The sequence below is a fragment of the Sceloporus occidentalis genome, unplaced genomic scaffold (assembly GCF_023333645.1).
Source record: "Sceloporus occidentalis isolate IW3139 unplaced genomic scaffold, rSceOcc1.0.p SCAF_73, whole genome shotgun sequence".
Classification (NCBI taxonomy): Eukaryota; Metazoa; Chordata; class Lepidosauria; order Squamata; family Phrynosomatidae; genus Sceloporus; species Sceloporus occidentalis.
In genome coordinates this window covers 4084087-4111326 of record NW_028317053.1, presented here as the reverse complement: position 1 = coordinate 4111326, position 27240 = coordinate 4084087, and the positions used below count along the sequence as shown (strand labels likewise).

The 27240-nt window shown below is 40.2% G+C and overlaps 1 protein-coding gene across 1 annotated transcript; it reads left to right on the top strand.

Annotated features, from left to right (window-relative positions):
- The first annotated feature begins 339 nt into the window (after positions 1-339).
- Positions 340-26855, top strand: UBQLN1 (ubiquilin 1). The gene is made up of 11 exons (XM_089494585.1): positions 340-773; positions 13223-13374; positions 15751-15863; positions 19166-19428; positions 20685-20843; positions 21593-21836; positions 22591-22733; positions 23528-23611; positions 24160-24275; positions 24548-24746; positions 25708-26855. Exons 1-11 carry the CDS (start codon positions 588-590, stop codon positions 25861-25863), a joined length of 1815 nt encoding a protein of 604 aa, XP_089350711.1. The 5' UTR covers positions 340-587; the 3' UTR covers positions 25864-26855.
- Positions 26856-27240: the final 385 nt, after the last annotated feature.

Sequence of the window (27240 nt, the reverse complement as noted above, 5' to 3'; positions counted from 1 at the left end):
TCACTCTGAGGGAAACTGCGCCACTCTCGGGAATAGGAAAATACAACACCACAAACCCGGGCTCCCTCCGCGCATGCGCAGACGCCACTCCGACGAAGGAACGGCTCACAATGCCACTCCTGGTGGACTGCGTTCCATTCCTCTTCTCCCGCGCTTGCGCAATAAACGCGGAACCTTGGGAGGGTGCGCGCGCAGACACCTCTCTTCTCTCCTTGTCTTTCTTCTTCCCACAGTTCCTCCTCCTCCTCGCGCCGGCCCAATCGGTTCCTCCCCCCTCCTTTTTTTACCCCTCCCCTCCCCCTCCCTCCCTTATGTGACGTCATCACTAGGCGCCACAGCGGAGCCGGCCTGTTTTCGGGTTGAACTCTGACAAAGCACTCGCACAGGCAGCAGCGTCGGGGTGTGCGCGCGTGCGCAGTAGAAAGGGGCGGTGGGGGCCGGCAGCGGCGACGGCAAGACGAAGAAGGCGGCGAGGGTCGGCGGCTTTTACCCAGCATCCTCCTCGGCGCGGCCCCGGCTGAAGAGTCAAAAGGCCTGCTCCTCCTCCTCCTGCTGCTGCTGCTTCTCCTCTTTCCTCCGCGCGCGCCATGTCTGAGAGCGGCGAGAGCCCCTCCGGGCCCCAGAGCCCCAGCGACGCCCCGGACCCGGACCCCGCTTCGGCCTCCTCGGCCGCCGCCGCCTCCTCCTCGGAGCCCCGCATCATCAAAGTCACCGTGAAGACCCCCAAGGAGAAGGAGGAGTTCGCCGTGCCCGAGACCAGCAGCATCCGGCAGGTGAGGAGGACCCAGGGGCCCGGGAGAGGCGTGGCCGGCGCCCTCGACCCCTTCCCTCCCTTCCCTAGGGCCCTTCTTTCTTTGCTTCGTCACCCGCCGCCGAAGAGTGCTGACGCGGGCGGAGCTCTTGCCTCACCGAAGGCAGGAAGAAGGAAGGCCTGGGGAGCGGCTCTTCCTTCCCCCCTCCTTCCGGACCTCTAGGCCCCGGACCCGCAGAAGGAGCCACGCCGCCGGGGAAAGGGGCTTCCACGGGAGCCAAGCGGAGGGGGCGCCTTTGTCTGGAGGAGGGCCAGCACCACAAAGGCGGCGGCGGCGGCAGCAGGCCCAACGCCTCCTCCTCCTCCTCCTGGCCTCAAAGGAGGCAGCCCCGGCACTGCATTGGAGCTTTTAATACAGGAAAGAGAGAGAGAGAGGCTCTGGAGGGTTGCGTAAAGCTCCCTGACTGCGTCCCAGAAGGAGTCCCAGGCCTTTGGAGGCTCCTTCCTGGGAGTCAGGAGGAGGAGGAGGAGGCTGGGCTAGGCAGGCCTTCGCCCCATCCAGCGCAGCTTTTATGCTCCCAGGAAAGGGATCAGCCCAGCGCAGGCTTTTAAAATGCGTCCTTGGCTGATATCACACACGCCCTGGATGTTGTCTAGAAGAGACACTGATATCCTCTATGCCTTTCATATTGTCTCAAAGACACTGATATCATCTTCATATATACTGATATATAATATAATGATGTCTCTGAAAGAGACACCAATATCGTCCAATATTTTATTTATTTATTTATTTATTTAGGTATTTATATCCCGCCCTTCAGCCCTAATGGCTATCAGGGCGGCTTACATTTATTATTATTTTTAACCAGACAGTTCCCTGCCCGCAGGCTTACAATCTAAAAGACACGACACAAAAGGAGAAGGGAATGGTGAGGGGGGGGAGGGGATCAGGTCCAGCATTCTTCTCTCCCTCTGAGGCCTGGACCAAGGCAGATGGACCGGAGGGAGGGCTCTGCTTCTTCCAGGCAGGCCTGGTGGAGCTCACCTGCCTCTCTCCCCTTCAAGATGGTGGCTGAAGGGAGGGCTACATTATATGCCTGTGATGCTGTCTGAAAGAGACACCAATAGAGTCTAATATCATATATATACGCACACTGTATGTGATACTGGACAATATCTGTCTTTCTTTTAGACAACAGCACAGACAAACATAAGTGGTATCAGCCAAATACACACCTTGGCTCATCCCTTTCCTCAGATCCTAAAGTGCAAAACAGACTGCAGAAATAATCCCCCGCTTCAGCTGCTCTGGCTCAAGGCTAGGGAATTCTGGGAACTGTAGTTTTGTCAGAGGGATCTGGCAAAACTGCTCTAATATCACCTTTGTATGTATGTGATACTGTCTGGTATCACATTTGTATGTGAGTGATACTGTCAAATGGGCACACTGATAATGGTCCAAACATCACATAGATATACGTATGTTTGTGATATTGTCTAAAAGACACACTGATACTGACTAATGTCACATACGTATGTGTACGTTTTGTGAGAGTCCTTGTCAATTTGTGTATAGCTGGCATGCTTCCAAAAAGGAGTCACTTTTTATGAGCGAACTTTGCCACATTTGGAGAGGGTCATGATGCCTTTCTTCCAAGCACAACATTACACCTGTTGCATTGATGTTTTATTTTACAGCACCAGTGGTTTGTGTGTAGAATGAGCTGATAAAGTTTAATGACTGTATATGACATATATACAGGATTTTATTTTAAACTCTGTGTCTTCTACTTTCTGCACTTGAACGTAGCATCTGCCGAGTCATCAGTGCTGCTAGCTCAACGCTGGGGATCCTTTTCTTCCACAGACTCCCTTTGTATTCCTTCCAGCATCTATGATTTCTGTAGTCTAGAGACCAGGAGCATGCGATTTGGGCCACATTGAATTATTGCTGCCTAAACTACAGCATGAGTCTCCCCAAAATGCTTGGGACAAGAAGTGTTTAGATTTTCAAATTTATTTATTTATTTGTTTGTCTGCATATATGTACATAATAAGAGATCTTGGAGATAGGACCCAAATCTACACATGAACCATCAGAAAACAAAGGTGTCACTTTCTAAACCACCAGAGAGGAAAGATCTGAAATATTTTGGGATTCTGGATAAGAGACACTTAACCTGTATTTGAATAATAGCAGTGACACCAGTCTTTTGGGGTTATTTATTTAATTTGAGTAAAAACACTGCAGTTTGGATGCCTCTAGAATGGTCAACTTCGGAATAACAGAGATATCTAGTACAGTATTGTTCTGCTTTTTAAAAACTATTGAAAGACTGCATAGTTAGTTTTTTGTGGCTTTTCCAGGCTATGTGGCCATGTTCTAGAAGAGTTTATTCTTGATGTTTCACCAGCATCTGTGGCTGGCATCTTCTTCATCTTTCTCTGAAGATGTCAGCCACAGATGCTGGTGAAACGTCAGGAATAAACTCTTATAGAACATGGCCACATAGCCTGAAAAAGCCACAAAAAACTATGGATGCCGGCCATGAAAGCCTTCGACTTCACAGACAGCATAGTGTTTTCATGTTATATTCTTGCTATTTAAAAACCTTACAGATTTTCCCAATAGAGCTTGGGAAGTTTCAGTCTTCTTTTATTGCTCTTAATATTGGACTCTGTAACAGCGACCGAATTGCATAATCCTTATGTTTAGATGCTTGGTAGCAGAAGGATTTCTTTTTTATTATTTTTGCAGCTATTGTTCACAGATAATGCTTTGCATCTGAAAATATGTTGTCCTCACATTTAAATCATCTGGGGAGTATAGACATGTAATAGCTTTTTAAATTAAGCTAGAACTAGTTCTTCCTGAAACACTGTAGCATAATTATAATGAGTATTATGTCCGCTTTAACTGTCTCTTTGCACTTCCTATTTTTCTTGCAAGCATGGATCTTACAGGTCTGAATAATATTTGCAGCCAGCTTGTAATGAACTTTCCTTCCTGCGTAGTGGCATATACCCCAGTTCTTGTGTTGCCTTGGGAATGGCATGCTTGCTTCATTTCCCCCCATTGTACAAGCCTCCCTTCCAGCCACAATGCACAGTCACTTGTGGGATAGGAACTGATTATTAGGTGTAGAGTGAGGAGGTTATTGAGGGAAAGAAACAGAATGTAGTACTTGGGAGAAATCATGAGAGAGTTTACTTGTGGGGCAGAGGTTTCAGTAAAATCTTGAGAAATATTTCATAACTCTGTTCTTCCAGGTTTTTCATTCCTGTGTATTCTGGGTGCTGCTCCTGCTCTTAGGAGTTTTTAAATCCCGCTGGCTGTTGAACTAGTTCCGAGATGAAGCCTGCTGAAAATACAGGAGCCATTCTGTGAACTGTTGCTTGGTCGTCAAATCATCAAGCTTTTAGCAGTTCTACTCTTCTAGAACATGGCCACATAGCTTAAAAAACCCCCACACACAAAAAAACTTTTAGCAGTTGTTTAAATGAATGTATTTCCATCCATTTGATGATTTTGTTCCTGCAATTGTAGATTCTCCCACCCCTGACCTCCCAAGGGAGGAAGTTACTGTAAATGAGCACTGGGAAGACAAACAGTTCATTTTAAACTATAAAATCTATTTGTATTTTTTTGGCTTTCATGTTCTTCGAGTTAAGCAGTTTCAATGGAGGTGAGCTCTTAGTCAAAGCACAATTGTATCTGTGTTAATACTTCATACATAAGATTAAAGATCCCTGCAGGTTTTTGTGCCACTGGGCTATATTCAGATGAAGAAGTCAGTTTACCTGAAAAAACAACACTTTTTAGGAGCTGTTTTTAATAGGTTTTACCCATTATGTACAGAAAGGGCTGCATCACCAAATACAGAGTAAGCAAATAGCTTATTGGAATTGTGTTTGTTTACTTGTGTCCTCTCTTTGGAATTACTTGTGCCTTCCTTTTGGAATAAAGTTGGAAACATTTGAGTTTTCTGGCTAGTTGATCCAGGTGTTAGCTTCCACCCACAAATCCCAAACTGCAGTCATTCTACATTCCTGTCAATAGAAATGGACACATTTACTTTTTCTAATCCATGGAGGCACATCAGTTAGAAAGCCTGGTGAGTTTAAAGTCTAACAACTGCAGTTGGAAAACCAAGAGCGCAAACAAGTCAGTAGACCTTACTGTCTAGTGTAGCTAGTAACATTGCATTTGTGGGCAGTGTTGTTTCTCCCTGCCCAGATTGCATGGTGCAACAGCATTGCTTCTTGATCTGGGTGGACCTTTTTGTTGTAGTTGGCTTTTGGGCAGTGTGGAACGGGCTCCTCCTACGGATAGAGCCATTCAGCTCTCAGGTTAAATGTGGACAAGAGCCCACTGTACTAAGGCCCCTTGAAATCTTTATCTTTTATAGTATTGAGTAATGTATCACTACATTTATCTCACATTTACTTTCAAAGAAGACAGAAGAGGCTGACAGTTCTGTTCATCTAGGTCAGATATCCATGAGAACAGACATCTGACTGCTTTAGAACCAAATTAAAATCTATCTTTGTGCTTCCTGTTGTGTTCTTAGTAACCAAGTAAAACACATCACGCTTTCTTGCTTTTTTTAAGAAGCCAGAAAAGAAGGTAAGATTTTACCGTTCCTTAATGCTTTATAGTTCAAACATCACTCAAGTTTGAACAACCATGTAAAGTCATTTAAATAGTTGCCTAATCCTGTTATGACTTGTAAAGGTTATAGGTAAAAATGCAAATAGCTGCATAAAACTAGAGGCCCTTAAAAACTGATGTTTCACTTCAGCATAGCAAGCAGGTCTATGCTATGGAATTCTGGGAATTGTAGTTTTGTTAGATATTTAGCCTTCTCTGTCAGAGAGCTCTGATACCACAACAAACTTCAATTCCCAGAATTCCATATCCTTGAGTCACGGCAGTTAAAGTGATGTAAAAATGGATTATCTCTGTGGTGTGGATGAAGCCGTCATTACCAGAAACATTTGCCTTTTCTGATGGTGACTGCATTTATGGATATCTGTTTAGGGTCTAAGGGCTGGTTCTGCCATTACTGTGTATCACTAAATATTTGAATAGTTTTGACTGAAAACTTTGATTTGCTGAAAACCTGATGAGCCTTTCTGTATTCAAGTGACATGAAGTCAACATCTGTCAGAGTTATATATTTAACTGGTCAAGTGGCAAGTATGTCCCACTGAACTTGGTGGGGCTTGCACCATTTGCAAAGACCTGCCTGTCAGAGTTGATTTGATTGGAAATCATACAATGATTTTATGAGGAGAGGCTTTGATTGTAAATCTTACTCTGTTACTTAAAAAAACTTTTGGCAGTAGAACATTAAGCGTTCATCATCATTTCAGTCACAGCAGTGGGACAGCATTAAGAAAGCTGAGAAACAGGAGATGCAGCTAGTGACTTTGTAACTACTTTGTACTTTCTGTTCACTCTTCCTCAAATTTCTTTGCTTTGACTTCCTCTTGATTAAATAGAATAGATATCTTTCTTTGCAACCCCTACATTCTCTTTTTAGCCAGCTCTTCTTTATATAGATAAGGAATATTAATTTTATCAAATGTGCCATTTTGTCAGATTTTGTTTACTGTTGACAAGGAGATGTGCTAGAATACATTGCTGTGCTTGAGGTAATATCCACGGCTGGATTCTCCTTGTGTTTAAACCAAAAACTTTTTGATTAGAAGAAGAGGATTTGTATATATTGTTTATCTTGTTGAAATTAATCAAATTAAAGGACAAAAAAGACAATTTGTGCTGGGTAGCCTGTTAGGTATCCTTTAATCCCACTTCCATGTTCCAGGGGAAAAAATTAAAAAGAAAAAAACTGATTCTCCACAGACAGGATTCTGTATTTACTATTAAATTTTGCAGTTTGTTTTGGTTGCAGAATTGATCATAAAAATAGTATTCTGATGTTCCTAAGGTGGGAAGAGTAGGGAGGCAGGAAGAAGAGAAGGAAGTTGCACCACAGCATAAGGGGAGGGGGAAGCAGGGGTGGGGAAGAGATGGAGGAGAAAGAGGCAGCAGGGGGGGAGCTCCTCCAAAGTGCTATTATCTCCAGTGGTGGGGCAGCCATGTGGCCATGCCACCATTGAAATCAATGGGACTTGAGCATCTGTGGATTTTAGCATCCGTGGGGAGATTCAGAAAGGACCCCAACTGGATACCAAGGGCCCAATGGCTGCATGGAACATGGATGTGCTTTACAATAGAACTTAGCAGTTATAACTTGTATTGCATGAAATGACACTTTTTGCACAGTAGTAGAAAGTATCTGTTTTATATTAGGGTTTTTTGTTATGGAAAATAGTTCCACTTCTTCTGATTTATACAGCTTTAAAAATGTCCAAGTAAACTCACTAGGAATATTCAGGAACATTATTGTTGTTATTTGCTTTCATGTTGTTTCTGACTTATTGACAATGCCATAAGTCAGCATGGTGTAATGGTTTGAGTGTCGCACTAGACACTGGGAGACCAGGGTTCAAATCTCAACTCAGCCATGGAAACCACTGGGTGACCTTGGGCAAGCCACACACTCTCAGCCTCAGAGGATGGCAATGGCAACCCCCCCTAAAGAAACATGCCAAGAAAATACCATGATAGGGTCACCATAAAGGCATACAAGAACAACAACAAGACGAACCTATCACCTGGTTTTCTTGGCAAGTTTCTTTACAGTGGGGTTGCCATTGGCATCTGCTGGGACTTAGAGACTGTGATTTTCCAAAACAGTAGAAAGTGTTCCAGTATTCAGAAGAACCCATGATCTGTTTTTTATTTGAGTTTTTATGATGTTAGCCATTGGCTAGAGTTCAATTGAAAAAAGTACATTCTGAGCATGTACAAAGAACTGTGCTTACATCCCTCAGGAAACATTATGTCACATATGCACCCATCTTTGAAGACTTCCCAAACTTCAGTTAGCACATAATGCCACACCTTATGCTTCTGATTGGGAATGGTTGTGTAGAATCTGTCTTAACAATTCTTAATTAGGTCTGTTTGTTACTGGCCTTTTTTCAAGACAAATTTCAAAATACTAGATGTATATCAATTTGGCTGAATTGAAGAGCAGGTCACTTCAGAGAAATTGTCTGGTTCTTCAAGGTAAAGTGAAATTACCTCAGAAACTACCAAGACCGAACTTGGGTTTTAATCAAATTTTGGGAACAGTTTGATGTTTTTAAAGCCTGCTAAAAAGCAGACAGTGGTGGGCCAGCCAGTTTGGATGACCTGGCTTATTGGTCATGAGCAGTGTGTGCTGGTACACAGTGTCCGGCCTGTGTTTTTTATAGGAGAGGTAATTAAACAAACCATAGTGTTTCACTACGTGGTTTTCTTAGTGTATCATCCAAATACAGAAGCTATTCCTTCTTTGGTTTCCTTTTTTCCCAACAGAAACCTAATATGAAGGCTGAGTTCTTTTGGTTAATTGGGGGGGGGGGCAGACGGAGGAGGGTGCCTTACTCTTATTTGAATGGCATATTAAGCAAAGCTCTGGTTTGTTGAGTGCCTCCTGTTGCAAGTGGGACCAATCAGGCAAAGTGCACCAGCATGCTGGTCATAACTGATAAGCTAAGTTTTCCCCAAAATACCTAGGTTATCATGTCATCCAAACTGGGCCAATACATATGTAAACATTTTTAAAAGCTACATTGCTCAAAAGTGTTACGTATGAAAAGTGTTGTGTTGAAAATACTACGGATAAAGTGATGTATCTTGTAATCACAAGTGTCTGTCATGGAATCACAAGGTATGGTTTACTGCAGGTTTCTAGTGACAGGCCTTTGAGGATGGATCTTGATTCCTTTATAATGTTTTGCTTCCTTGTGAAAGGGACAGTGGTGGGTCCTCTGTTTATGGGACAGGAATTTGCCTTGGGATTTGGTCTGTATTTTAAAGAAGCTAGCTAAGGCCCGTTACAAACGGGGGTAAAGTACGTCCTGAGGACGTACAAGATGGCGGTGCCTGTTCTACACGGGCGCCACCATCTTGATGTCACAGATGCTTAGCATCCACACGTCGCATGGCAGAAGTGACGCCACGAGCACGCGACTAGAGCACGCAACTAGTGACGCCGCGAGCACGTGGTTTGGCCGCTAGGGCTCCTCAGCGCTGCTAATGGCGGCAGCGGCAGACCGCCGCTTTCAGGCGGTCTGTAATGCGCTTAAGATACTGTTCCTTATCCCTTAAATGGGTTCAGCACCTTGGACCACTCCTTTTGAAGTTCTGACTAGATCCAGAGTGGATCAGTCTAGCTCCAGTCTGTCCTCTGCTCTTCAGTAGTTCTGTCTCAACTGAGCAATAGTGTGTGAAGTGCTGTAGTAGATTGAAACAGGAGTTCCTTTTGGCTTGTGTACTTAATCCTTTATAGTTCCCTATTCCTCCGATTGTCTTATTACAGTTTCCCGATCCTAAAAAATTCTATATTTTCTCTCCATTCATTCACACCTGTATCTGGGGAGAACAGTGGACAGTTGTGGCCTTCTCAGTGCTGTACTGCTCCTGCCAGAAGCCCTAGATGGTATAGCACATGGGAGTGGGGTAACAGTTATGGATCATAAACATCTGGAGGGCCACTCAGTACCCATTTGGGCTCTGGGAGTTGGTAGTAGCAAGGCATGTGGTGCCCCAGGAGAAAGGTAAAGGCAGAATTCTTGCTAATACTGGCCATGCCTAGCTATGCATCTGACCCACCTCTATCCCTGCCATTAAGTGTCCAGTCTTTTTTCCCCTTTTTCATGAGTGTTTTTGAGCAGACTAGCAACTTCATTCCACTTCTGACGCTGACACTAGTGGAAACCAACCCACTGCCACTATAGGGTTCTTTTTGTGGTGGGATCTTTTCCAGTGGTGGAAAGAATGTTTAGCCTGTCACTGACACCCATAGGAGCCATTTGGTGTGATAGATTTCCCACAGAGGAATAGGATGTCTACTAGCTCCCCTGGAGGAGGCAACAACACTTCTGTTGTGAGTACTGGGAGGAAAAAGAGTGAGACACCATGCCCCTTCTAATGCCTCTCTGCAGCCCTGTGGTTAAGGTTCAGAATTTAGGCAGTAGCTGTTGGTTGCTGCAGAAGTCCCAAAGCACTATATGGCATTTTAAGGTTGCAGCTGATCCAGCTATGCTGTCTGTTTGCATTGTAGGAAAGAACTCAGTTTAGGAAAGAGGACACTCAAATACCAATAGTCTGCACCTGCTCTTGAGAAAGCAGCATTAATTTTTCTTGCTGGGCAGAGAAGCTTAGTAAGAAGGGCAACAGTGGTATAGCACGACAGACAGCCCATGCCCAGCTGAGTTCTAACATACCCACAGCAAATGGCACCAACCAGTTCTTACAGGCAGGAGGAGTTTGTAGAACACAGACTTCATATTAGCTTTCTGAGGCTGCTGTTAGTGGAAGACAACTCTCTCATATTATAAAAGAGGGCTGTTTCTGTAGTGGTGCCATATGTGTGAACCAGTCCCTTTGTCACAGCCCATTTTGGCCAGTGTACATTGACTCAGGCCTAGTCATAGCATTGCACTTTGTGACCTGGGGCCAGTTATTGACTAAAGTACATTAAAAAAAAACCTTACTTTTTCCTACCAGAGCAGGGTGGGGAAGATTGTAGTGATTCTAGTTTAATGGGGAAATGAGTGCTAATTGAGAAGAGCTGGAGAACGGATAAGACTTAAAGGAGGGCAACAGCAACTACTTTCCACAGGTGACAGCTGCTTATGTAAGCTCCACTACAAAAACCCAGTTGTGTTTGGTTAATGCATGATATAGTGGTGAAATAAAGGCCTAATACAAAAAAAACACTTTAAACATTTACTAGAGTTAAATTTTAATGTTCTTTTTATTTACTTTGCTCTGTAAAATGAGATGTTTTGACCAACAGTGCTTTTGGCTGTTTGCTTAGCAGCTAGCTAGTTGATGGTTTTTACACTTACTGCTAATCCCTTGTTACACAGCATGCTTCTAGACTGATAACTCCACATTCTAACTACTCTGTCACAGTTAGAACTATGTCATAGAACTAGAGTTAATTTTGCATTACTTACCAACTGCACTATTGAATATGAGCAGAGAAGGGGCAATTTGCTTAAGAGAGCCATTTTTAAAATCAAAATTTTAACTTGCACTACAGCACTGTACAACTATTTCAGAAATGTGTGTTAGGGGAGATGACACTGTTTTTCCCTTAAAGGAAACCAACCAGAAAGTGTAGAAAAGGCAGCATGGTTTGTTAAATAAGTTTCTGAATTGTGCTAAAATACATTTTCATTTAAGTGCTCTTGCATTACTGTATCAGTAACTTTTGCATTACTGTATCAGTAACTTTTATTGAAAATGCATTGGCAGAAGACCATTTCAGTGAAATGAAAAGTTCATTTTCTAAAAAGCCTATTGATGAAATGGAACTATGGCAGTACAGTTCGCCCTTCTTATACACGGACTTTTTATACACGGATTCAAGCATACACGGTTTGAAAATGTTCAAAAAAAAGTATAAATTTCAAATATCAAACCTTGATTTTCCATTTTTTATAAGGGACACCATTTTGCTATGTCATTATATTTAATGGGACTTGAGCATACACAGATTTTGTTATCCACGGGGGATCTTGGAACCAAACCCCAGCGTATAACAAGGGTCCACTGTATTTGCGTTGCAGAAATAATGCATTTTGATACTGCTTTAACTACAATGGTTCAGTGCTATGGGATTCTGTGATTGGTTGTTTTGTGAGACATTTAGCCTTCTCTGCTAGAGAGCTCTGATGTCACAACAAATTACAAGTCCCAGTATTCCATAGCATTGAGCCATGGCAGTTAAAGCAGTATCAAATTGCATATTTCTGCAGTGCAGATGCAGCCTGTGTCTACATCTACCTGACATATTGGCACACCTCTTTAAGAAGATAGAACAGTAGATCTAAGCTGTGGTACAAGTGCAACGACGGCAACCCTCTTTCTTTGCAATCTGGAAAAAAAATTGAAAAAGCATAGGAAAAGTACAAGAGAACACAGTTTGATGTCATATAATTGCTACGTTCGTAGGAAGTGAAGAAAGTGTGGCTATTCTAGAGTAAATACCTGTAGAAGTAACCATTGTGTCAGTGAACTCTTGAGATATTTTACACACTTAGGTTTGTGATATGAGAAACTACGGACTTAGCATGCTGACTATTGCATCTAGTGTGGAGTTGTAATGGGTGGCGTGATTTATTTCCACCATTTTCTTTTACAGTAGAAGTATTATTTAGATTGGGTGCACATGAGATTGTGGTCTGTTGGAGTTCCTTCTCTCCTTGCAGGTATTGAGGGCCTGGAACTGGCAAAACTACCTCTTGGTATTCCTTGACTAAGGAAACCATGTGAAACATGGGCTTGCCACAAGTTGACAGGCAATTTGTATGCATGTACACATACAGTTGTACAGAGCTGTTCATGCTAGTTAATCATTGTTTCCACTGATCTCTTAAGGTTCTCTGGTGATGTCTTAAGTCTAAAAACAAGATTATATATATACACACACACACACACACACACACACACACTCTGTGGGTGCCTTTTCACTTTATAGAGGAATGAACCATGTGCTATAGTATCTACTGTAAAAATATTTGGTAGATGAAGGTGGACCAAAACATGTTAGAAAAAGACTTATAGAAACGTGTGAGGATCTTAATCTATTTTTTAATAATTAGAAATAGTGAAATGTCTTGATATAGCATTACTTCTCACTACTGGAAATTGTGAATATGAAGAAACTAGAATAAGATTCATGAATCTTAGGCCTGTTACAGACTGCCAAAATAAAGCTGCTTCAGGTCTCTTTGGAGATAGGCTATTTAAATGATGCATGGGTCCTAAGAATCCGGAAGCTGCACCAAAGCTGCACTCCAGTGCTTAGGAATGGAGTGTGGCTTTGGTGCGACCTCCAGACTCTTAGGACCCATGCATCATTTAAATAGCATATCTCCAAAGAGACCCGAAGCAGCTTTATTTTGGCAGTCTGTAACAGGCCTTAGAGAATTAGTATTTCTGACATACCTATTAAATCTGTTCTTATAGGCCCCATACAGACAGGTCAAAATAAAGCTTCTTCGGGCCACTTTGGAGGTATGCTGTTTAAATGATGCATGCGTCCTAAGAGTCTGGAAACTGCACCAAAGCTGCGCTCCAGTCCTTAGGACTGGATTGTGGTTTTAGCATGGCTTCTGGACTCTTAGGGCGCGTGCATCATTAAACAGCATACCTCCAAAGTGGCCTGAAACAGCTTTATTTTGGCTTGTCTGTATGGGGCCATAGTTACTTAAATTTAAATGGGTTATTTTCTAATGTTGTGTGCTTCAAGTAACACATACTGTGATATATACATTGATAATATTTAGAAATTAACAGATTGACTGCATAAATACAATTTATAAACTTTCTTTTAGTTTAAGGAAGAAATCTCCAAGCGTTTTAAGGCTCACACTGACCAGCTTGTATTGATATTTGCTGGAAAAATTTTAAAAGATCAAGATACATTGACTCAGCATGGGATCCATGACGGACTTACTGTTCATCTTGTCATTAAAACTCAAAACAGGTAGGCTGGCTAGTATGATCACCTGTTTATTATGCATGATTATTTCCATCTCTGACAGTTTTGGTCGTACTGAATTGTTTCAGCATAATTCAAAATAATTTAAAATTTAAAATGTGGCTTACATTGTCAGAACTGGGCCTGTGACAACATAAACAAGAATTCATCTTATTAAGTACAGGTTTTTCCTTGTCTTTCTTGTTCTGATTATGGTTATAGTTACCGAACTCAGTCTTATTCTTGAAGAAAGCATTTATACTTTTTTCACATAAATGCCTATGGATAAGTAGTCTTTTTGCAATTATTGGGATGACTTTTAAATCTAAAGCAAATGTTGTGCAAGTGCATCTAGGAAAATCAGTGAACCAAATAATTAAATGTTAAGAAACTTTCTAGACACTGAGGAAATGGGAATAGTAAAAGATCAGGAAGGAGATTGTAGTCAGGAAATTAGAAGAAGACTAGGAATGGGAAGGGCAACTATGTAAGAACTAGAAAAGACCCTAAAGGGTAAAGATGTACAACTGAGCACTGAAATCAGAATCATCCAAGCCATTGCTTTAACCATCACCATGTATGGATGCAAGAGCTATATAGTGAAGAAAGAGGATAAGAATAAAAGCAATTCAGTTGAGATGTGGTACTAGAGAAGAATGCTGTGGATACTGCGGATGATCAAAAAGACAAACAAATGGGTCCTTGAACAATCAAGCCTGCACTCTCCCTGGAAACCAAGATTATTAAAGTGAGATTGTTGTAGTTCAGCCAATAAGAAGGCATGACTCATTGGAAAAGATAACAATGTGAGGAAAAGTAGAAGGTAGTAAAAAGAGAAGGAAGATCACACACCAGATGGATAGACTCAAGCAGGGAGGCCACAGGCCTCAATTTACAGGACCCAAGCAGAGCAGTGGAGGATTGGGTGTCTTGGTGGTGTTTCATTCATGGGGTTGCCATGAATCGGGGTCAACTCAAGGGTAGTTAACCACAGAAATTGGACTAGCAAAATCCTGAGAATCATCATCCTCCACAAAAAGAATTATTTGATGAAAGTTCAAAGGTTTACTGCTCAAAAGAGTGGCTGCAAGGCACACTACCTTGTAAATTAATTCAAATCTAGGAAAAGGAAGTAAAACTTCATGTTGGACATAATTTTGCTGGGAAAATCTCTTAATTTTTGCTGTTTCAAAAATCATCATCTGGGCTTTATGGAGTTGTCATCACCTTTAAAATCAAATGGAAAGAATTAAGAGCCTTGGACACATTCAGTCCTGTGTTCATTTTCTTTTTAAAGCTTTCTTAGCACTGTGGGTTTTTTCCATGATACCTCTATTCTCAATTTAGGGTTTTTCTTCTCTGGGTGATGCATTATCTTTGTAAAACAAACATTGCTTTCTCCAATTTTTCTGTTAATGGCATAATGGAAATAGAATAAAGTTTTACTAATTTTGAAAAACAAAGCTTTATTCTACAATAGAAGTGAGCAACAGGAGCAAGAATCCTTAGCTTTCTAAGTAGGCTGAGAAGAATAGCTTTCTAGGTAGGCTGGGAAGAAGGCAATATTTTCCTTCTGTTGCATCATCATGTGGCAGTTGCAGCACTTGCAATATTCTTTCATAGAACACTAGAAGTAGATTAGGTTTAAAGCTGAGTAGAATGCTATATTTTAAAACCATGTTGTGATATTATAGCATTCTCTTTGTATATGTCAGTGGAAAAATTACTTATTTTCTCCGATCTTAAAAAAAATGCTGCATATGAAGAAGAAGAAGAAGAAGAAGAAGAAGAAGAAGAAGAAGAAGAATGTATTAGAGTGAGAAAAGGAAGAAGTTTAACTTAAGAGTTACTGAATGGTATATTAAATCAGTTTACAGTCAAATGCATGTTGGGAAACATGTAGTAATGATTGAATTGGCCTAGATTTCCTGTGCTGGTGTTGTTGCTATATTCTGAAATCTGGAAGGTTAAATTAAATTCCTTTTGCTATATTCAGAACAAATTATATTGAAAGAGAAAAACTGGGCAGAGCATGAATATTGGAACTGTTTACTTGAATAACATTAGAGGTGACTAACAAGCAATTTTGAGCTGGTTTCTGAAAATGTACAGCTGATTATGTGCATACATATAACCATTTATTCAGCCCTATGCTATTGACATTTGAGTTTCCCAACCTACCTGGCAGTATAAGTACATTCTTGGCGCTCCTGCTTTTATCTGCATTTTTGTGGCCAGTGTAGAGGATAATGCCTCACTGATAAAACTAGAAGCAACTGAGGAGAAGTCCACAATTGGTGAATTCTTGGTGCATATTTCTAAAAGGTAATTGTTTGTAAATAGGATTTCTCTTCCACATCTGAGTGTTTCTGTTTTTAATAGATCACATGATAATTCTGCTCAGCAATCAAACACTGCAGGGAGTACTGCTACCACAACAGCATCTACCAGTAGTACTTCTACAAATACAACAAACACCACCTCTTTTGGCTTGGGTAAGGCTTCTTGGTTGAAAAGTTTTGGAAAGCTTCTTAAGAGTAAGAACTTTGTGTTTCCTGTTATATCTCAGAAGGCTGAATCCTTTTTAAATTTTAGTGTCTATTTGTCTTGCTTTACATACATTATATTGATGCATATTTTACAAAAGCATTGCTTATTTCTAGTTTGTAGATATGATATTGAACACAGCTTCATATTATGCAGTAAGAAACAGTAGCGATCTGGTGAACCAGTCATAACTGCACTTTTAGGGAATTGTGAGATTACTTCCTGACTGAGCTCTGCTTCAACTTGATGGTACTATTTAGAGTACTGCATACTTAGTAGCCCTATACAGACATTCTTGAAGCATGCTGAATAAACACACAAAGAAAGGGTGCATACTAGTCCCACCTCCTATGTCAGAATTTTCATCATCCACTGTGCATGGAAGAATACAGGCTGAAGAAGAGACTCTCTTGTGTGCATGAAGACTCTGTATCATCTAGACTCCTGATTTTGTAAGCTTCCAAATTGTGTGGAAACATATATGAATACAATAGTTTCTCTTCAGAAAGATGCATTTTTGTATAGAAAGGGTGGTAGGATAGTATGCTCCCTCTACTTATGCTTATTTAGCACACCTGAATAGAGCTAGTGTTGGCTTCACAAATACATGAGTATGCCAGATATATTCGTTCAGTTGAATATCATTGTATAAAATTTAGACTATGTACGCACAGCTATAGAGAAGGGGCTTTTGTTGTAGTAGGGATCCCTGCTTTTCCAGGAGTCATGGCCTCAGTGAATACTGTCATATACCCATATATGTAATATACTGTATATACTTATGTATAAGTCTAGAAATTTTAGTCAAAAATTGACCCAAAAAACCTGGGTCGATTTATCCACGGGTCATTGTAAGTACTGTAACTTAATTCTCATAAAAATAGAAACAATGCCTGGTGAAACGCAAAAGTGTAATCTGTCCTGAGAGCATTGATCCTCCCTCTACTCTTTCATCCATCTATCCTTCAGTGTGAACACAAACAGTTATGCCTCCTGCAATTTTGAAAGTTCTTTGACATTGTTTTCCTTTGCTTCATCCTCTAGATCATTTGTTACGTGACACTAAGTCTTACTCTTGACCTATCCACGGGTCATATCAAAATCCATTGTTTTGGCCCAAAAATCTGCCCTCAACTTATACATGAGGTTGATTTATAGTTGAGTATATATGGTACATATTCAGTTGAATATACGTAGACTGGGATGGGATCTAATCCTGCTTTGTTGTTGTTGTTGTTGTTGTTGTTGTTGTTGTTATTATTATTATTATTATTATTAACCTTTATTTATAAAGCGCTGTAAATTTACACAGCGCTGTACATACAGTCTTTTTAATTGGACGGTTCCCTGCCCTCAGGCTTACAATCTTTGCTCTAACAAGATCACTCATCCTGGATATATAATGAAAACATGGACTGTGAAAATCAAGTTCCAGTATGAATCATCTTGACAACTAAAACTGACACTGTAGGAAATATTATATAGTGGCCCATTGTAACTTTGTCCCAGAACAAAGGCAAGTAACAGAGAAAAACTCACCAGGCATTGCACATCATTTCCCCTAAAAGTAAAATCTTTAAGATTTATGTGAAATCTGATTCATATGTTCACAGAATGAAAAAATCACAATAAATTTACCATTCAACTAAGCATCTCTCCGTAAGTCCAAATGGGACTGTGGAGGAGATGGAAACTCCTTGCTGTCATTGACGAAATGAATTGAAGAAAACCATGTTGAATAGAAGCTTGGTTCTCACTAGTCATTTCTATCATCTTGTACAGTAGATGTTAGCTTTTCCATAAGTGCCATTTCCTAATCAATTGACAAGGTGGTCCATTATTCTCCAGTTCTGAACTATCATTGAAGCAAAAAAAAAAATGTAGTCAGATCATTATTTTTGGACTTCTTTGTTTGTAATTTAACTTACTATTAGAAATATATTTTTTCCAAAATTCAGAAATACTGGAACGCTCCCACAACATGTGGAAATTTGTACCCAGTACCCTGCAGTTCCATTTGTTAGATGAGCATTTGCCTATATATTTCATTTTTATTGCAGTTAGATACCAACAATATACTATTTTCAGTCTTGTTCTTTCATATGAGAAGATACAGATTTTATTGGAAGGTTTTTTCATAACATTTTCCATTAAACATTTGCCACATTTGTGTGTAGATTGGTATCCTATGCTTTCTTGAAGCCTTCTTGAAGGTTTGGGTATTCAATCAGTAGATTTTAAATTGATGATGCTCAATCATTTCTTTTACATATCTAACTTCAGCTCTTCTAATTTGATGTATTAAACCGCAGTTCCTTGTTATCGTACAATCCCCTAAATGCTGACTTCTTTCTCACTTTTTTTTTTTTTTTTACAAATCAGGATATATTCTGCCTTCATCCTAGAATGTAAATTAAGGGGAGAAACAGACTGCCCCTTTGCCCCAAGCCGATGTCATGTTGCCCGCCCAACCACACAGCAGGCAACTTTGTGGCGGTCCGGCATTTATACACCTTATGGCGCAGGAGTGTTGCAAAGCTGTGGCAGCGGAAAAGCCAGCTTTTCGCTGGCTCAAAACAGAACTGCATTTTGCTGCATCTTTTTGTGCTGGCAAAAAGCTGGTTTGCTACGACCCCGACCCTGTGTTTAAAGGGACAGCATCAAGCTGCCCCTTCAGGGCCGTCTGTTTCAGCCCTAAGAATAAGCCATGAGTTCAGATTAAGAATGTTAGATTGAATTGCAGTACAAGAGAACAAATGTGGAGGCACAATGTTTGTTTTAGTCTAATAAGACCTAGTGTAAGAAATATTATTAAAAGCAACCACAAAGTTGCTGTATAATGTACCTTCAGTTGAAACTGTCTTTTCAGTATGATCTGCTACAATAAAAAAGGAAGCTTCCTTGTGAAACTCTTTTCCCTTTCCAGTCTTTGAATTAGTTATGGTTAAAGTATTCTTGTAAATAAAATACGTAGGGGCAGAGTATTACTAAAATATTGAGAGGATGGTTACAGTGCTATCAATCTCCTGGTCAGTATCTTGAGCACATTTATTAGCATGGCAGCTTGTGTTACAATAGGCATCACTTGAATCTGATAAAGGTGACACGTTTTAAAGATCTCGATTGTATTATGAAGAAATTTGGACTTATGTAATTGTCTTGCACAAAACAAAACAAAAAACACACAAATGGAAACAGAGTTTAGAAGTATGATGGAAATGGTAATCCTATTCTCATTGTTCCCCAAAAGGTGGCCTTGGAGGACTTACAAATTTGAGTAGCCTAGGCCTGAGTTCCTCAAACTTCTCAGAATTACAGAGTCAAATGCAGAGACAGCTCATGTCTAATCCAGAGATGATGGTTCAGATTATGGAGAATCCCTTCGTTCAAAGTATGCTTTCAAATCCAGATCTAATGAGACAGTTAATTATGGCTAATCCTCAAATGCAGCAGTTGATACAGCGAAATCCAGAGATCAGTCATATGCTTAATAATCCAGATATAATGAGACAGGTAAGTTCAAAACAGTGTCACTTTTATATCTAGACAAATATCTAGACATATTGCTTTTAAAAAAATCAGCTGAGTGTTCCATACATTGGACGCTTAACTTGTCTTGTTTTTGCCACGAATGTACAAACATGTGAAGCAGTCTTATACTAAGTCAGACCATTGATTTCCTCTCACCCAAGTAATGTCAGCTCCAGCAGCTCTCCCAGGTTCTCAAGCAGAGGCATTTTTCATGTGTGCTGAGATCTTGTAACTGAAGAATCATGCATCAACTTTGTTGACTGGATGACCATCTGTTGGGAGTTCTTTGATTGTGTATTCCTGTATGTCAGGGGGTTGGACTAGATAACCCTTGGGATGTCTTCCCACTCTGTGATTCTATGTGCTCTGTCACTGAACTGGGTTTTCCTCTACACATATTTACATTGAATTGACTGCATTCAGATGATTGTCCCAGGTATCATATGGTTTCTGAAACAGTGACCAAGTGCTATGGCTGCCACACTCCTTTCAGTCTTCCACTTGGTTGCCTTAGTTTCTGGTGTATTTATTAGCCAATATTAAGTAAGCCTTCCCTTTTCAGATGTAGTACGTAATTGTGGCTTAATACTACTAACAGAGACACATGTGGCCACAGTGCTATCTAAATGTGGGACAGTTTTCTAAATATAATTATGGTGTTTGTTGCTATAGAGCTGTGGTGGTGAACCTATGGCATCTGTGCCAGAGAGGGCATACGCTGTCACCCCTGTCATGGCAGAGGCCAGGAGGAGTGAGGGAGAAGGAGCGCTCTGTTTCTCCACCCCTCCCACCATGGAAATACTGGGAGAATGCCTTTCCAAGGTGGGAGGGGTGAAGGAAAGGAGCGCTCTGTTTCTCCACCCCTCCCACCGGGAGAAGTCCCGTCCCCTGGAAGTGCCCACCCTGGTGCGGGAACGCCACTGAGTTTGGGCACTCGGTCTCTAAAAGGTTCTCCATCACTGCAGTTAATTCAGGGCATTCAAGGATTCTTTGGGCTCCCCCTCACCTCCACTTCCCCACCAGCCCTGTGAGCTACTCTGCATGGGGCTGTGCTTCTGCAGCAAAACAGCCGTTCAAAAACCATTTTATTCAGGGCAAGATGCAGTGCAAAGGTTCCTAAAAAATAAGTGCATTCTGTGTTTGCACACATTTGAGCATACCTAAAATAGTTGTCTAGATTCCAGTCTTAACACTTTCAAGAGAACTTTACTTTTAATGAGAATTTGTTAACTTCTTAGACTTTAGAACTTGCTAGAAATCCTGCAATGATGCAAGAAATGATGAGAAACCAAGACCGTGCCTTGAGTAACCTTGAAAGCATACCTGGTGGTTACAATGCTTTGCGACGCATGTACACTGATATACAGGAACCAATGCTGAATGCAGCACAGGAGCAGGTGAGTGAGTGCTTAAATTGAGGTAAAACTTGTACTTGAGAAAAAAATAATAAGGAGTGCATCCTTGCTAGATTTTTAATACCTTCTGTTTTAGAAGACACGAATCATGATATATGTTTAATGCTGATCTACTTCCAATAGTAGTAACCCTGTGTTGAGTGCTTTCCCCTCCCTGGTAACACTTAGTGTCAGTGCCTGAAAAAAAATTATGTTGTGTTATGCTACAAGGAAAGAAATTGTCCCCACTTTAGTATCTTCCTACATTAGGTGTGAGGGAGAAAATCATAAATATTGAGTCTGACTGTTAAGATGTTTCCCTGATGTAGTCACAATTGTTGAGTGTGTTCTAAAAAATCTGTTCATTAGAATGCTCTGAAAATGATGGGTCCTGTTGCTTAATATTTTATAGCTGTCCTTTTCTGCTCAAATATTTGTTTAGACAGTACAAAGATGAGCACTCCACTTAAACCCCACTTGGCAAGAGAGAACCCCTAATGATAGGCAGAAATATAATTTTCACTAGTTAGGAATCTGAGCAAAAGGAAAAATGTGCTACTGTGGTTTGCACTCTTAATTTTCACTATCAGCACTGCAGAAGTTTGGTGATTAATGTGTTGGCAGGAACTCTTCTCAGGCCCATGACAATCATAGGCATGGAGTGAAGTACTTGTTAGTGACTGCTATAACCCATACTCTTGACTTAGAAAGTTGTTTAGCCTTGTTTATTGATCAACACTTTTCTTCTGTAGTTTGGAGGCAATCCATTTGCTTCCTTAGTAAGCAATTCATCATCAGGTGGAGACAGTCAGCCATCACGCACAGAAAACAGAGACCCTCTACCTAATCCTTGGGCTCCTCAGTCCAGCACACAGAGCTCCCCAGGCAATGGAAGCAACAGTGGAGACAGTGGGGGAGGCACCAATGTTGGAACTAGCAGCACTGGAAGCACAGGGCAGAGCTCTACAGCTCCAAATCTGGGACCTGGTCTAGGAGGTAAGTTCACTATACAGAGATGTCCCTAAAGGAAACAGGTATTACGGTATATCCTCATTTATAAGTCTAGAATTTTTAGTCAAAAGATCAACCCAGAAAACCTGGGTTGACTTTTCCACAGCTCAGTGTAAGTACTATTCCTTAACTCTAATCCTGCAAGGAATAATATCCTACTCTGAGTAGAGGGGTGGTGGTGAAACATGAGAGCTTAGTCCACCCTAGGAAAACCTAAAAACACCAATTCCCCCTACTCTCTCCACTGTGGCCCTACTTCTGATCTTTTTGAATGTCTGGGTGGGAAAATGGTGTCAGGCATAGCTCTTTGGCACTTCCTCTCAAGAGAGCACTGGGAAAGTAGACCATAGCTTTTCATTTTCATTTTCCTTTGCTTTATCACATACCCCTAAGTTTTATCCTCAACTTGTCCATGGGGCATATCAAAATTCACAATTTTGGCCCAAAACCTGCCCTCATATATAAGTTGAGGTTGACTTATACAAAAAGTGTGCCTATATAGTAATTATTTTCCAGTTTGACTTTGAACTTGAACTAATTTGAATTTGTGGATTAAATACATTTTCCCCCTGAAATGTTGCCGCTGATATCCACTAAAACCAGCATGGTAGCTGTGATTTGTTTTTCTTTTGATCTTGAATTGCATGTTTGCTTCTTTATTAATAATGACATGGTATTAATTCATGAAATGTGGTGCCACATCCCTGAATTGCTGAAAGTTGGCTCTTCCTCTTTAAAGCTGGTATGTTCAACACACCTGGAATGCAAAGCTTGTTGCAGCAAATAACAGAAAACCCACAGTTGATGCAGAACATGTTATCTGCTCCCTACATGAGAAACATGATGCAGTCATTGAGCCAGAATCCTGATCTTGCTGCCCAGGTGAGTCCTGAAATACATTCTGAATTGGAATACCATACTGTTCTTTGAATGCCTGAAGAAGTAAAAACATTTTTGTCTTTCTAGAATTGTACAAACTGGAATTAAAATTGGAACTGATCTTTTTATATTCTGTTGCTTCCAGCTTTGGTTTGTTTTTAGCCCTTTTCCCATTGCTACATTTCCCAACAATTCCAGTTAACCTCTGCTTACTTCTGTTATGTCTAACCTAACCTAAACTGTCTAACCTTTTAGAAAAGCTTACAAAGCTATTCACAATATTCTATAGCAGTATTTTACCTTGGACAGCATGGGTACCATTTTCCTGTGCTACTTTCTCCCACATTAAGCTGTCTGAGTGCATGTGGTATTGCAGGAACACCCCATGGCTACTTGCTGCTTTATTTTTCAAGGATATTCAGCTAAGGCTGAACTCCACAGATAAATCATCAGAATTTTAACAAGTGCTTTAAATGCCTGGCTTAAATGCCTGATTGCTTAGTTCAAATAAAATAATAGGACCAAACCACTCATGCAGCAGTGCACATGCGCGCCATTTTCTCCTTATCATGCGGCTTTCATAGGCCGCCTGTGTATGATGTGGGCACACTGTAGTTATGTCTGACAGATGAAACCACATTGACGACATTACATGCAGTTGGGCCCTGATTGTTTTCTGGACATAATACATGAATATGGTATGACTTCCAGTCTTTCTTCTAACAGAGTTAGTAAGCCTCACTGGAATTTTTGTTCTGTGGCTCTGTAGTGACAAAATCTTTGCTTATTTTTGGCAGATGATGCTAAATAATCCTTTGTTTGCTGGGAATCCTCAGCTTCAAGAACAAATGAGACAGCAAATTCCAACTTTTCTTCAGCAAGTAAGTCAAAATAATGATCCATCTACTTAGTCCAAAAGTTATTTGATAGGTCATTCATCTGGAGGTTGATCTTTCCTATGTCACCAAAAAAACTGATTCATCTTTCTGAATTTTCCTGTTATTGATGCAGCTGCACAAAGCATTTCACTGAACTCTAGGGCGTCTATCATTTGTACAATCAGCTGCTTTTCCTGTATGAATGTGGGCTCTCCTGTCCAACCATCATATATGTTTCAACCCATGCCTGCAAATCATCATAGAAACTAAATTATTAGCATGGATTTGCAGAAAACTCCCCTCCCTCCTCACACACACTTAAGATGGATGTGAATGACCCTGAAATCCAAATATCCATTCAGAAAGCCTCTGTGCTGGGAGGTGCAAAAAATATCTAAAACTGGGGAGGCTTCTTTACTTTCCCTCAAACATCAGCTGGGTTTTATGCATTATGAAAGGAAAATTGATAGACAAACAGGAAGAAATTTTCAGGTGATTCTGAAATAATAATGCATGCACATGTTTGACACATTGTGGGTTTCTCTTGGTAGATGCAGAATCCAGACACATTATCTGCCATGTCAAATCCTAGGGCTATGCAAGCTTTGCTACAGATTCAGCAAGGTTTACAGACTCTAGCAACAGAAGCACCAGGACTTATACCTGGGTAAGAGTTGGCATGATTTCTTCAATTTTTAGTTTGTAGTTTGTGAGTTTGTGTGAGCATTGTTAATGTATCAGCTGCTTGTTGAGAGTGTAAACGTTAAATCAGCGGCTAATTTTGAAAATCTGATTTCAAGAATAATGTGGTAGAGTACTTTGGGTACTATGTTCTTTGTGAGTGGACTTTATTTCTGTTACAAGTGGAGCTCCTAATTGATCTTTCTTTTTTGAGAAATGGGACAAGATTCACCTTAATTTGTCTTCTCTTTTGTATAGATTTAATCCTGGTATAGCAGGTTTGGGAAATTCCGGTTTAGGAAGTGCTGGATTAGGGAGCACCAGCATTCCTACTGGAACAACAGTACCCACGTCCGTCCCAAGTGAAAATACAAGTCCAGCATCAGGAACTGGCGAAACTGGGCACCAGCAATTTGTTCAGCAGATGTTACAGGCACTTGCTGGGGCAAATGCTCAGGTAAAATATCAGATAGCTGTACTCGAGTTGTTCTTCTGCACTTGCACTCTATAACTGAGAAGCTCAAAACGTATGGTCATACTTCATATTTGAATTAGCTTGCAAATTGTAAAGTGGGATAGTGAAAACAAAATCTTCATTTCTCGGACCTTTGCTCGGGATTCTATTTATGACTTAAGGCAAGGTTAAAAGCATTCTAGACTACTTTCTTGAAGGGATATATCCCAATTTCCTAGGGGTTAAAGTGACTGGCTTTTCTTTTTAGCTGATGTGTAGCAAATGCATTTCTAAATCTAAAATATTAAGGCAGGACTGAAGCCTGGCAGTTAAACACCTCAACTCTGGGAAGAAAATCTCTTTAAAAAGAGGGGAAACATCTGAAAAAATTAGTCACTGTCCATGTACTCAGAATAGAGGAAGCCCTCTTTAATCATAGTACTTTTGTAATCATTCTGATGTGTGTTCTCAAGCAGTAGCCTCAACACTCTTTAATTTCAGTGTGTAGTCTAGAAAAATAGAAAATGTTACAGATTGAGTCTCCCTTATCTGGAATGCCAAAATCCTCCAAAGACCAAACTTTTTTCATGGGTGGCTGAGATAGTGACATCTTTGCTTTCTAAGGGTTCATTGTATAAAAACTTTGATTCATGCACAAAATTGTTAAAAATACTGTATAAAAATACCTTCAGGCTATGTGTATAAGGTGCGTATGAAACATAAATGCACTTTGTGTTTAGACTTGGTTCTCATTTCCAAGATATCTTATTATATACATATATGCAAATATAGGTATTCCAAAATCTAAAACACTTCTGGTTTCAAGCACTTTGGTGAAGGGAGACTCAACCTGTATTTGCAAAAAGTAGATTGAAAAGAACTTCAGTTTTTTCTCATTTTAATTTACACTTAAGGAGTGTGTTTGTGTAGATACGTGTATAACATGAAATATGTTTCTCTTTAGCAACTACAAAATCCTGAAGTCCGATTTCAGCAGCAACTGGAGCAACTCAGCGCAATGGGCTTTTTGAACCGTGAAGCAAACCTACAAGCTCTAATAGCAACAGGAGGTGATATCAATGCAGCCATTGAAAGGCTACTGGGTTCCCAGCCATCATAGCAATGTTTCTGAAACTTGAAAAATGTAATTTATTTTTGATAACAGCTCTTAAATCTTTAAAATACCAGCTTTATTTCATTCTGACTCTTGGGAATTGTCTTGTTCTAACTAAACCCAGTCTGATGCATTAAGGTGGAGTGCAGTAGTTTTCTTCGAACAGTGGGAATCAATGCTTTTCACTTGGTTGTTGCATGCATCAAACACTTCTTCATTCTGCATTTATTGTGATTTTTTTTAAAAAAAGGAAATCTGCTTCCACAGTTGGGTGACCAGGTTTTATCTGACCTTCAACTGTCCAATTTAGTTGCTTCTTAAACATTAGCCTTTGATAGTAATTTATGTAGAATACAAATTAAAGAGGGTACTAATTGAAGCTATGATTTGTTGGTACATATTGCTTATTGTGACTTGGCATGTCTCTCTTGCTAGCGAAATGCTGTAAGATTTATACCACTTGATTTAGCTCCTATTCTTGCTCTTTTATCTCAAGTGTATACATATGGAAGCAGTTTTTTTCAAGCAACTTTTTCATTGCAGCAATATAAAACATCTCAGAAACAGAATAAATGAAACACATAAACCAACTCCAGTGTAGTAGAATCTTACAGCATCTTTAGCAAGCATCTCTTAGCAAAAGTGCTTTGGCAAATTTTTAAAATACTAGGATTGCTGACCTGATCTTGACAACTGTACAGAAACCTGCATTGTAACATTGTTTCAATATTCACAAGGATTGTAAATTACCTTCATTTTTGTGCCGATTCAAAGAGCCCAGCCGTTTGCTCTGAAACTGCTTTTGCCTAAAAGCTCTTTGGCTTTATCCCTTTGAGATTCTAACTTGCATTATGATTTGTAATTGGGCGCATACTTTCACTGACACTGTCATGTGATACTCTAATTACTTTTAACCACCATGTAAAAAAACTGTATATCTTTTGGGTTTTTATGGTAGTTATCTCTCTTGTGCACAGGTAATAAATGAATTAAACTTCTTTGTGAGCAATTAGTTTGAAACTCATTCTATCCTGATGGATAAAATTCAGATCACTAGACCTAATGCTGAGACAATGTTCAGTTTTTCACTACCAGTAATTTATATTTAAGATTTTGTTTCTATAAACCAGAGATGAGCCTTGGGACCCTACAGCCAGGATGGAAAATGAGAATTGCTGTTCTTTGAAAGCCTTCAGGAGCCAGCATTTCTTCTATAAAGGAAGGCAAACAGTGAAAAATAGAATTTAAAGGAAAAACTGAAAGTGCCTCTTCTGGACATTTAAATTTGTAAAAAATATATATATAAAAGATTTTGTAGGTGTGGCAGAGTGCTAAATTGTCCCTGGACTTGCCAAAATTGCCCTGCTAGAAACCCAACAATAA